The sequence below is a fragment of the Struthio camelus genome, chromosome 1 (genome assembly GCF_040807025.1).
Source record: "Struthio camelus isolate bStrCam1 chromosome 1, bStrCam1.hap1, whole genome shotgun sequence".
Lineage (NCBI taxonomy): Eukaryota > Metazoa > Chordata > Aves > Struthioniformes > Struthionidae > Struthio > Struthio camelus.
In genome coordinates this window covers 103540757-103553194 of record NC_090942.1, presented here as the reverse complement: position 1 = coordinate 103553194, position 12438 = coordinate 103540757, and the positions used below count along the sequence as shown (strand labels likewise).

At 42.5% G+C, this 12438-nt stretch overlaps 2 protein-coding genes across 11 annotated transcripts in view; one reads left to right on the top strand and one right to left on the bottom strand.

Moving 5' to 3' along the window:
• ARL13B (ARF like GTPase 13B) overlaps positions 1–10760 on the bottom strand; it is a 53706-nt gene extending 42946 nt beyond the window's left edge. For 2 of the 9 annotated variants that reach the window (XM_068909115.1, XM_068909107.1), the window contains exons 1-4: positions 9088–9309; positions 5981–6156; positions 4724–4794; positions 1168–1417 (exon numbers count right to left, since the gene is read on the bottom strand). In XM_068909115.1, the coding sequence (XP_068765216.1) occupies positions 1168–1417; positions 4724–4794; positions 5981–6039 (380 nt within the window). In that variant the 5' untranslated portion in view covers positions 6040–6156; positions 9088–9309. Of the gene's footprint in view, positions 1–1167; positions 1418–4723; positions 4795–5980; positions 6157–9087; positions 9325–9661; positions 9747–10048; positions 10145–10427 lie in introns of those variants that run through there. The other 7 variants (XM_009675041.2, XM_068909080.1, XM_068909138.1 and 4 more) reach the window with 7 other exon arrangements.
• Positions 9984–12438, top strand: part of PROS1 (protein S) — a 35911-nt gene continuing 33456 nt past the window's right edge. Inside the window, exon 1 of one of the 2 annotated variants that reach the window (XM_068909051.1) lies at positions 9984–10135. In XM_068909051.1, the coding sequence (XP_068765152.1) occupies positions 10057–10135 (79 nt within the window). In that variant the 5' untranslated portion in view covers positions 9984–10056. Of the gene's footprint in view, positions 10136–10521; positions 10661–12438 lie in introns of those variants that run through there. The other variant, XM_009675033.2, reaches the window with a different exon arrangement.

Below are 12438 nucleotides of genomic sequence, written 5' to 3'. Positions count from 1 at the left end.
TTAAACTACCTGCAGTAACATAGTTGTATTGCCTCCCTTATGTCACTAACATTCAAACAGCAATGGAAGTTAAAATCTAATCTATTTTTCAACATTAGCTTTCTGAACTACACTCCATTTGATCAAAGCAGATTAGGCAATTTCACTCTCCAACCTCAAACCACCAGAGCATCCTCGTTACTCCTTAAGAGAGCTCTCCTCCCAACTATAAGCAGAGATTCTTAATAGTATTACTGAAACATTGTATAATTACTGAATCAGGAATATCTTATGCCCACCACACAAAGAGATCGCTCTGACAAACCATTTGCTACTTTTAGATTTTATTTTGTAGCTTTAAAAGGAAATTTGTTCTCGATGATTTGTTCATAGCTGGATTTAAAAAAATATGCTGCAATTTATGATATTTTCCAAAAACTAGGTTTTAAGCATAGAAATTTATGAATTTATAACTGTTTTGTGGGAAAAAAAATCATATCTTCTGAAACCTTACACTTTTTTTTTTAATTAAACACATGCACTGAAGCAAAAGCGAATTATTAAATTATTACTATTAAAGTAAGCTTTCTTTAATGGGATTTCGCTGATCGTGTATCAGTAGCACCACCATGTGCTGGGTGAACAAGATGTTTTACATTGCCAAGAGTTTAACTAGTATTGCAGAATATAACAGTTATTACAGTTTATGGAATTAATGTAGGCCTAAATAGTAAGAACATTTTTTACACAAAGCTGTCACGTCAAACTTGCACAGTCTCTCATCTAGCATCCTGTTTGAAGGAACATTAAAATCTTAAGATTTATAAAAAACTTTCTTATTATTTTTCCACTGCTACTGACACATCTCTGAAAAGGGCTAAATAAGAAGATCTAATGTCAGATAGAGAATGAATTAGTATATCACCACATGCAACTAAAGAGGGAAAGGAAAAGGGAAGAAGGAAAGAAAAGATTTTGTTGGCTAACATCATATTAAGATTAAAGAAAATAAATATTTCATAAATACAGTAAAACACAAAATATAATATTATTTAGTGCTAAAACTACCATGCTATCAAAGTATTGTATACTTATTTATACTATACATAAATCCTTATTCAGTATGATTATTGAAACGCAAAATTGACTAAATTTCAGATTATTAGGACATTTACTAACATTACTTACACTAACATGGGTTTCCCCGATATCTTAGGGCTGTTTAAAACTTCTATCATGGCTTGCTTTGTTTCTTCCATTCTCGCTACGTCACTGGAATCCACAACAAATATCACACCAAAGGATTCTGCGTAGTAATTCCTCCAGATGTTTCGAATTCGTTTTCCACCTCCTAAATCAAAGATGGTGACTTCAAATCGTCCCTGTTTAAGGTCAATCTTTGAAAACCCAACCGTCGGAGCTACGTCTTCAGGAGACTCTGTCAGAGTTCAAACAAGAAAACCTTCAGTAAAAAGTTTCCTTGGGGACTTAAAGAGGATTTTACATTGTGATTTGTGTAGCAAAATCTATGTTGCAAAGGCAAGGGGTAACTCCCCCTTAAGTGATGACATATTGCTCAGCACATATTTTACATTAACATTTTCCCTCTCCACAAATAATATTTGTTATTTTCCATTCAGTTAAGTAGGAGCACCAGGAAAAGAAAAAAAGAATTAAAAAAACTGCAATTCACATCAATTATGGCTTTAAACATTAAAAACACAGCTGGAACAAAAAACACATTGGTGTGATATTAATGTAAGTTTGAGAAACAATACAAACAAAACACAATGCATTACGATCTGGGGTGCCTCACGTTCTGCCAAAATTGTTCTTCACTCCCCCACCCCCCAACAAAAAAGAGAAATCCTTACATTTAGTACTCATAATTGCCAAAACTGCTTTAAATGTTCAAAGCAAGGGCTGAGATGAAGTGAATGCCTGATCAGCGTTTGAAGTGTCTGAAATCACACTCTTATGAGGCGTAAACCACTTCATTCCCTTAATTTAGGGTCTGGGGTTTTACTTTTTTTTTTTTTTTTTTTTGAGTTTGCCATACAAAATGCTTTTTTGCTGCAGCTGTATTTTGCAAAATGCTTTTTGCTACAGCTGTATATTAACACTTTTGCTTGCTGTCTCCCTCTCCATCTGGCAAAAAAAGCCCTGCATCTGCCTCATACTACTGAGTTGTCTCTACAGGGCTGAGTTAATTGGATTTCTGCAACTGTTTCACGGAGCTTGGCAGTACAAGGTCAGAGAACCAGACATAGAATTCAGCTTGTAGAGAACAAGAACTGAAGTGTGGTCACAAGCACAGAGCAACCTGAAAAGCAATATGGAAGCTAAATCACCAACAGCAAGCCACTGCCACACTTTTGGGGGAAATCCTTGTTCCACCAGAGATGGAGATTCAGAACAGACTACTTGTCCAGAACAATATAAGCCATGACTCCAGCAAGAGAATGGGGATTCCAGCTTCAAAACTAAGCAGACTTCATTTTGAAGAATCTTTTTGCGCTGTGAGCCATACATATGTGCTCGCACAAGAGAGAACAATGAGAATATGATGGTTTGTTAAGGGCCAAAGGAACAGTTACTGAAGATAGTGAATTTAAGGTGATACTGTTGAAACATTTGGTCCTATTATACTGTTAGGTTTCCAAAAATAATGAACAGCCTTCATTGTAAAAGCACAGCTTGCTGTAGTAGGTGCAGATCTATTTTGGCAAATGAGACTTTGGCGACTATACTGATCTGCCCAGGTTTCAAGAGACCTAAGAACCAAAATACATCTGGAATGGTTTTCTGCTAAAATCCACTAATCGTAACTGCACTCTCCTCCCATAGGCTGTACGGCTGTTACACAGCTAAGTATATAGCTTTTATCAACCCAGGAAAAAACGAAAAAAATTTGCTTTGTAGAGCGAGCACTACTCAAGCTATGGTACAGAGCCATGGGAAACAGTCACAGAAGTCAGAATCATTTTTTCCTGGAATTTCCCATTAGAAATATCATATGCATCTTTGTCCCATTTTTCCAAAAGAATGTCCTTCTAGCAAACTTTGAGAAAAAAACACTGTCATTTACAGATGATAAAAATCAATAAAATCCATCTTGAAACACAGTGAAAAACTACATATTAAAGTACTCATGTTTTCAAGGAAAATATTCTGGAATACAAATGGGAGAATATTCGTAACTTTATTCATACTTTTGTAAGACAGTGAACTTACATAACAAGCATAAACAGAAAGTCAAGGTGGACTGTCAGTCTTTAAACCTGTCAAAACACTTCCTAGTATTCTCTTGCTGTTTCACAATACAGAATTTATTTAGAAAGACTTCCTGCAATCTCATAAAGAAAAAAAAAAAACATAGTGAATATTTGTTTTTATAAGCACTAAATGTATGTCAATCAAATTATGTGCTGCTTGCATGTGTCACTAGAGAGAGACAAGGCAAAATACCCTCCAAGCTCAAGCAGTTCCTTGCTGAAGAAAGCATACAGAAAACTGCTGGTGCTTCTCCGGTTATAAGCAATGATTATAAAATATAATTCATTAGAACCATGCTTTACATTATGTGCACACATATGAAATTTCCTTCTGTGGGATCTTTTCCTAATTATACATACTTACAACATTGATTCTATATATAGCTTCTTGACACATGTACATTACTGGATGGTCACTTAAAAGCAATTTCTGCACAAAAATCAGGTCCATTGATTTCTCTTTTTTATGCTAAGAAGTGAAATACTTCATTGACTGGAAGAAATACTTTGTATCACTGCATTACTTCAAACTAATTATGGATTATAATGTCATCTACAGCTTACAGAGTTTTTTTTCCTACATCTTCTCTCACTTAAAAGCCTTCCTTCTCCATCAATTGCTTTCTGTAGTTAAAATGTTAGAATGTTCCTTCAGCTATTTACTGAACTATTGAAAAAAAATTTTCTCCAGTCTAAAAACATGCTATGATGCCAATGCAATCCAAAAATGAACCTCTTACCGAGAGCACATTTTGCTACAAATGAGAGTACTGCGCACTCAACAATACAATGGTGAATTCAAGGCACACAGGCACTAAGACATTCTGAACGCTTTCTCTTCAAGTTTGCAAGATCACTAGACACCCCTCCGCCTCCTAACCTTTTCTGTCGCAGTGGACTAAGGGCTCTAATGGTGCATACCAGAATGACTTAGGAGGCAGCTCCCACCACACCATCCACCTTGCCCCTATGCATTGGCTATCACTCTTGGAAAACATGCAAAAGAGTGGTAACAGCTTCGTTCAAATGCTGCTGGTGGGTTAAACTACCCTTGATTTCAGCCTACGTTAGTTCAACATGATGTTAACTGCAGAGGCCAATGAGCAAACACAGAGATTATTCTGCTGCTTCTCCTGTACATAAAGCGTACTACCAGGGGCACCTATTTTTTAAATCTCCCTAGCATGACCTGCCAGATATCAAGAATCAGGATCCCAGCACTAGGATCCTTATGTTTTCACAGTCAGACCCCTTAGTTTTACACTCATCTGCAAGTCATCACACAACGGAGCCTGTGATGCGCTCACTTTTGCTACTAGACTCTTAGAGCAGAATACCTTCTCAAAAATTTTCTTGCAACAATATGGGAGCAAGAGATAAATTAAGAGATTAGATGAAAATGGTGGAAACTGAGTAATTCTACTCTCTCCTTAAATGGTCGCATTAGGTGATAAAAATTTATTGCTTACCTCCTTGAATTCCTCGAACTGTAGCAGTTTTGCCAGCATTATCAAGACCCACCATGATTAGGGTCACCTTCCTCCAAAAGGAAAAAATACATATATTTATTCCAATTTTTTTCCTCTAGCTAAACATCACTTATTTTATTAAGTTTTTGAATACATGCATAGTAAATTTACCATAAAGTAGCAGAATGAATAGGTTTTCACATACCAAGTACCAGGCATTGTTAACGCTTGCGTATCTGGTATTCGGTATGTCAAACCATCTTATTAGACAGAACAGAAGAAAAATGAATGAAATAAGAAGTCTCATTCTCATGTGAATCTCATAGCACAGCAAGATTTTGCTTTTAACGTGTATTCACCTACTGAAATTTAATTTTATGCTATTGTATATTTTATCCTTTTTTTGGTATGGTTGTGATCCCTTTAATAATTTTCTTTAATTTTCTTTCCCTTCTCCTGTATTTTTTCCTCTCTCTGAATCAAACAGACAGATCTTTGATCTTGCCTATACTAGGACTGTATTCCTATCTCAACCATTGCAGCTGAACAACGCTATACAATATACAACACTTGTGTAGACAGCATAAGCCACTACAAGCTAAGTGGCAGAAACTCTCATGACGCCTTTGTTTCAAGCAGGACCAATACAGGCTGCGAATGCACAACTGATGGTGTTGCACCATCAGTAACATATGGCACTGCCATTGTAATATATGGTAGTTCCTCAAATTGGTGTACAGGCTAGAATTTGTAGGATAGGATAGGATTATGAGCAAAGCAATAAGATATCTGTATTTCAGTCATTCCTCCAATTCGCAAGGAGTCAAAGGAATCTGCTCAACTTTATGTTCACTCAAGCTCCTTTAAGTGAAGGAATACTAAAAAACATGGTTATCTCCAGTCTTAAAACTATAATAGCATCGTACATGAAGTACAATTCATGCAACTTCTTTCAGAAGAGCCAAAAAGCTCAGAAAAAAAGAGCCTGAGAATGAACAGCAGGATCATAGTAAATTGCACTTTAACAGCAAGCTACAGCCAGAACAGCCATGAGCATTTAATGAACTCGCAATGACCTATAATATATTAACGGTGTCAAAAAGCTATTTAATCCAATATACTTATTTGAACAACAGCACATTCTGCAAAACGTAACCTTTTCTAGCATTCAAGACAAGAACACATGGATGAGAGGACATGAAATACAGTTTCAGAAGAAGGTCAGCACAGAAATGTAAAATACTTCCATGTGCTTACCTGACAGGTTCCTGCCACCGTTTTAACCAGTTGCAGCAATTGGCCATTAGACTGAACATCCCTCTTCACTAGCCATCCAGAGCCACAAAAGCTACAGAAACAAGTGTGGACAGGCCGGGACAACCCAGGGAGACAGGTGGAGAGACTGCAGAAGCTCAGATGTTGACTTGCCACTGCTAACAAGAAGAAGAAAAAGACGAAGAAGAAAAAAACAAAAATAAAACACATAGTTAGCCCCTATGCGTGATCAAGACAAATCATTTCCTTAGCAGCAGCCTATCTATTCAACGTCTGTCGGCTCAATCGGCTTCATGATAGTCTCACTGTGCTTTTCCCTTTTCCGTCCTCTCACACTTCACTTACAGCAGAACCTAGTCCTCATTTTACATTTCTGGGCAGCAATACCACCATACAAAATAACAATGCAAGACCATTGTATATAAGGAAATCTGCCAGTTATAGCAGTAAGACATATCAAGCTATGATATTCTAGTGCTTGCCTAGCTAAAACATCCTACAGCTCTGCAGTTTTTAGTCTACAGACTGAAAACAAGGGCTAATTTCAAGTGCAGATAAGGCCTAAGAACCCAACAGGAAGCAAAGGATGAGGGAGGAGGCATTTATAAGGAATCTTTCAATTTAGGTAAAGATCTGGACAGGACATTGAAAGCGAACAAAGAATGCCCTACTTGCTAAGCATATTCATTTACTGTCAGTTTCTTCTAGAAAAAAAGATGCCATAACAAGCAACCTGAGCTTCCTAGTGAGTGGTCTGAGGAACGACAACTTAAAATCTAGTAATTGTCACTAAATTAAAAAGCAGCACTTCCATCATTTTACAACCTTGCTTTCTGCTCTTCTAGCAAGAGGAAGAAGAAAATAGAATATTCTATGTTCTAATGTTGCTCCACAGAACAGTAGGAAATGACTGTGCGTATTCTTATGACTTTGTATACACTCGTACATATAAAACAGGAAAGCTTACACAAGTCACGCAGTCAAATACACAAAGAAACAGACTTTAAGACACCTTAGTTATTTCAGCTACAGAAATCCTACTGCAAAGAACAGTAGAATAAAAACGTTCTGATAAAGGCCTTTCGCAGGCAAGTTTCAGTCAATTCTACTGTGCTAGTTCAAAGCCATTACCTCCCTGTTAGGATGCCAATCTCTTCCAAAGGTTATCACAGCCTTACAGAAATAATGTGCACCATCACCTCAGCGCCTTCACCTCAAAGGCTCAAGTCATCATAGCTCCAATTTTTATCAGCAGCTTAAGCTGAAAACAACTGGTCTCAATCAGAGTAGCTGACATGTAGACATGTTTCCTACTGCAAACTTGGCTCTATGAGCAGATTAACTGTGAGTAGTAATACTTTGAATTGCCATAAGTTTGCTACACCTTGTTTCTCAAAGTTTTAAGTGTTTTTACAACAATATTCCTTTCACATTTTAAACTACAACTAGCTTAAAACCAAACTAACTTTAATTAATCAGAGAACTAAATAATTGAAGATGATAAGAAAATGGGGACTTTGGAAAAAGTTATTATAGATAAATAAAAATGGAAACAGAAAAAAGGAGAGGAACTGCCCCTAACAAACATTTGCTCTTATGATGGTCTAGATAATTGACTAGGTAGGAACTGAGAACTCCTCCTGATCTTATTAAATTGCTGTATCCAGGGATGTCTTTGTATGAAACTGCCATCGTTCAATGTCAGAAATGGATCAGATTTCTTCCAGAGCAGAGACAATCGATACTCTTTAAATATTTACATCCCTTTAAACAGGAGCACCTGAGAACAGCTTCTTCACAAGTCTAGCATGTGGAGATCAGAAAAGTTCCTGTGAAGTAGACAAGACTACTTCACAGTACTACAGGTATTAAAAACAGGGTCTGAAGACTCCAAAACCTAAAAAGCCTTCCAAAAGCCCCTCATGCATTGGGGCATGCCTAGACCCACAAGCAAATACCAACAAAGCTAACTTTGAAAGCATGGCTGCACCATTTCTCAGCTAGTTCTGCTGAAAAGCAAAATATAACAGCTCAATAAACAATATACTGACACAAATGTAACAATTTCAAAATCACAGTTTCACCACAAAACAAGACCCATGCCCTGTTACACTTATTGTCCAGCTTTGAAAGTTCTCAGAAAATTGCTCTAAATCATAGATATGGCCCACAGCATTCAAATGGGACTCAAGAGGTAAGAAAAACTTGTTAAGGAGAGATGATCAGAGGGGGACTATGTCACAGCAGAAGAATCTTGCTCAAGTAAAAAACCCAAAGGTGGGGGGGGGGAGGGGGAAGAAAAGCTGACAAAAGAAGAAGGAATTCCTCCAGAACACGCCACATATAGAAGGCAAGCACTGTCTTACTGCTGAGGAAGTAATGGCAGGGAAGGGAATCACACTTTGTTATTCTCTATCATTACACTGTATTGTGTAGAGGCTGCATTGAACTAGCGATAAAAAATATCCATTGATCGCTGAAACATGTATGGAGCATAGCTATACTATATGAATTGTATATGTTGCATTAGTAACATACAGATGTTGTTGCAGACATTAATCTTCTCAACTTGAACTCTGACATATGTTTGTAGAGACAAAGTGAAATCAGCATGCCACAAGCTCAAATCTATAGAACTGTGTACTTAAGCTACTATGTCAAATACATAGCAAGTCAGCACTAGCGTCAGGAAGCAAGAACAGGTCCAGCATCCTATTTTTGGGAAAAAGAACTGAAAAAGTACACTACGGAAACCAAGAAAAATACAATAGATAACTGCGTTAACTCTTAACATCACGGATGAGATCAAGTCCCACTTAGCATTCTGTATGCTATGTGATCCAAAGTACTGTGGTACCAACAAGTTCAACATCCAAAGTCATCTGATCAATAAGCTTATCTGCTTCCATCGCAAGGAAGCCCGGCACACACGGCGCTTCTGAAAAAACAGGCCGCAACAGATCGCCGTCTCTTACGAGCGGCCGCAGGCCGCGTCCCCCCCACCCCCCAGCCCCGGGCAGCCCCTCGACGGCCGCCGCCGCTGCTGTCTGCGCGCGCCCCCTCCCTACAGCGCGCGCAGTGACCGTTACCGCTCCCTCCGCGCAGGGCCGAGGCGATGAGAACGCGCAGCCCGCCCGGGCCACGGCCACGGCGGCGGGTGGGCGGGCGCGACCTGGGACCCGGCTTGCCGTGGGCGACCGGCGGCCGCGGCCGAAGGCCGGGGAAGGGGAGGGGGGAGAGGGGGCGGCGGCCGCGGCGCTCCGCACCGCTCGGCTCCGCGGAGCCGGGCCCCACGCAGCCGCGCGGGAGTCACGTGGCCGGCGCCCGGGTCACGCGAAGGCGCCCATTGGCCGAAGCCGAGATCTCTGAGGCAGTAGGGACGCGTAACCAGGCCAGTAACCCCTGGTTACCGCTAACGGGAAAGGGGAGAGGACAAAATTGTTAGCACCAGCGGCGCGCGAAGGCGACGGACGCGAACACACGGGAGGCGAGGAGAGAGGAGGCAGGCCCGCGGTTAGCCAATAGGAGCGGGCGGCTTCCTCGACGGCCGCGGGGCAACAACCAATCAGTTGCCAAAGGGGCGCGCACGGAACGCCCGCCCCCCTCCCCCCGCCCGAAGTAAACAAAGGCGCGAGCGCTGGGGGGAAGCGGCGACGATCCTACAGTAACGGTCGCTGCCGCCGCGCCGCTCCGCCCGCTCCGTGCTCTCCTGCTGCCGCAGGGGCCTCCCTGCTTTACGGGCGCCGGCTCGCCGTGCCTAGAGCGGCGGGGCGCCGGGGGCGGCCTCCGTGTGCGCCGCGTCGCTGTCCCCGCGGCCGCCCCCCGGCGCAACCCGCCGGCGCTGGCCGGGGCCCTGCTGACCCTCGCGCAGGACAGCGCCGCTCGGACACGGCCCGGCGCTGGCAGGCGGTCCGGCCTCCCTCGCCCCCGCCCGCCCGCCCGCCGCCCCTCCCTCCCGCCCCCAGGGGCCGGCCCGGCCGGGCCGCCCCGCAAAGGAGCCGCAGCGCAGCCACGGCGCCGTGCCCGCTCCCGGCCCGGCCGCCCGCCTACCGCTCGCGATGAGGCCGCGGGGCCGGCGGGGCCTGCCGCTGCTCGCCGGCCTGGCGGTGGCCGTCGCCCTGGCGGAGGCCGCGACCTGTGAGTGGGGGGGCGGAGGGGGGGCGCGCGACCAGGGCCGCGGCGCGCGGGCGGCAGCCGTTAGCGCCCCGCGCGCGCGCGCCCAACGGCCGGTCCCAGGGCGTGGGGGCGCGGGGCGTCGCGGCGAGCTGCCCGGGCGGCCGGGGGCGAGGGCGGCCGCCGCAGCCCCGACGGGAAGGGGGTGCCCCGAGATGGGGGGAGGGGGCCGCCGCCGGCTGCGGGCGGGCGGGCAGCGCGTCCTGCCTCGGTGCCGCCTCGCGTTCGCCCTCGTCGCTCGTTTTTGTTTTCTCACCGGCTGCGGTTACCCTCGGGGCGGCTCAGCTGTGACTTCACGGCCCTGAAGCTGTTTTGCAGCCAAAATACAGCTGTGCAACTTAGGGGAAAGGGTTGTCACCACGTAGTGCCTGGTTCACTTAGAAGAAAAATAGTCAGAGGATCGCGGTCTCAGGAGAGTGCCGTTATTGTGAAGTCCAGGCAAACAGCCCCGACTCTCTTGGTAGGCTTCAGACATGCGAATGCAGTCAGGTAAGAACTGCGTGCTATCACATGCAAATAAAGCAAAATTTAACTTCGTTTCAAGACTACGTTCTTGGCGCTGAGTGCTAAAAGAAGCCAATGTGCGTCTGGAACTAGCAGAATTAGAGCGCAAAGAAAGTAAGCCTGTTTCTGACCTGCTTTACTAATGATTAAACAGGCAGAAGGAAAAACTAATGTTTACCATTCAGGCTTCTGTTTGAATGATAGGGATTCTGACTGTGAAGGCAACAGCATGGAAAGATGAAAGTTCATGTTGCAACTTATTTCTGAACAGGCCCTAAAAATAAATCTTTTTCTTCATGTCCTTCTGTTTTCTTCACGTTTTCTGTTCTGTCTTCCCTCCACACATTATCAGTTTTCTTTTTTACAAACTGAAAAAGCAGAAACTGCAGAATTTCTGTGGTCCATCTAGTCCAGTTTCCTATCTCTAGTTGAGTTTCCTGTCTCTGGCTCTGAGCTATGCCAGGGATTTCTGGAAGGAAAAAAAAGAAAACAGGTCCTTAACAATGCAGCTTGTGCCATAATCATAAAGGGAATTTCCCTCTCTGCGATAGCCTTTCAGTTTATGCCCTGAAACACAAAGATGGGCAAACACTTCAGGCTTTATTGCATCTGAAAGACTTATGCTATTCCTTTTCATATAAATAGCTAATCAGTTTTAAACTAAACAATTTTTCTCAGTAATAATCTGCAGCAGTGAGCATCACAGGATTAGTTGCAAGCTTCATAAACGTTCCTGTTGCCAGTTTAGATCTGTGGTATGTTAAGTTCATGAAAAGTCTTCTAATACGTTAGGAAAAAGTAAATAAGAGAGTCTTAGTAACCCTGCAGAAACTACATATTAGTTTTCTTTTACCTTAAAAGGTCTTTTTAAATTAAGTTTGCAGTATCAAGCACTCAGATGTAAATTTTGAAAACTTTAACAAGTACTCTAAGCATATGCATGATAATGAAGGTCTTGGAATCTGCACATCTGTGTTATAGCCCTCTAACCTGCAGTCACCTGATCTCTGTGGATAGACTAACCAATGTCCAGACCTCCATGTGAAATCTATGTCCGATACAGATCCTATTGCAGCATCAGACCATTAGTCTGTAAACTTCTGAGAGCAAGCGCTATCTTTGTTAATTGGTATTAACGATTAGAGAACAGGATAAACAGTTAAATTGTTCAAAACCATAATATTTGCTACTTTTTTCCAGATATTTTGGGTAATATTTCAAAGGAAGAACCAAAATAAGTGCATGGGGTAAACACACATACATGCATGGATACATACGTGCATGCTAATATAAATAGGCATCTTTTCGCTCACCTTTCAGGAAGAACTAGGTGTGGGAAAAAAAAAGGCAGGATTTACTTTGTCTGAAGATGGGAAAAAGTTGTTACTCCAGTGGGTTCAGATATCAAGTCTGCAAGGTAGTGCAGCTTTATTTGGGTTGGTATCCTCTGAGGCACAAGTTGTATCTGCATCACAGAACAGCTATAAGGTACCACTGACTCTCAACCCGCCATTTTTTTTCCTTTGGTATAGCATTACTTCTAAACAGCTGCTTGATAAATAATCATTACACAATGTTTATACAATATCTATTAAAATTATAGAGAGGGTTTCTTTGGGGCTTCAGTGATAATTAAATGAAACACGCTGTGTTGAGGGTTAACTGTTTTAGCATCTGCTTTAGCAGGGATCAAACTGGCAGCAGTAGCAGTGAGGATTTTTTTTTTTTTTTAATAAAAGCCCTATCAGAATCCTTCTAAGCAA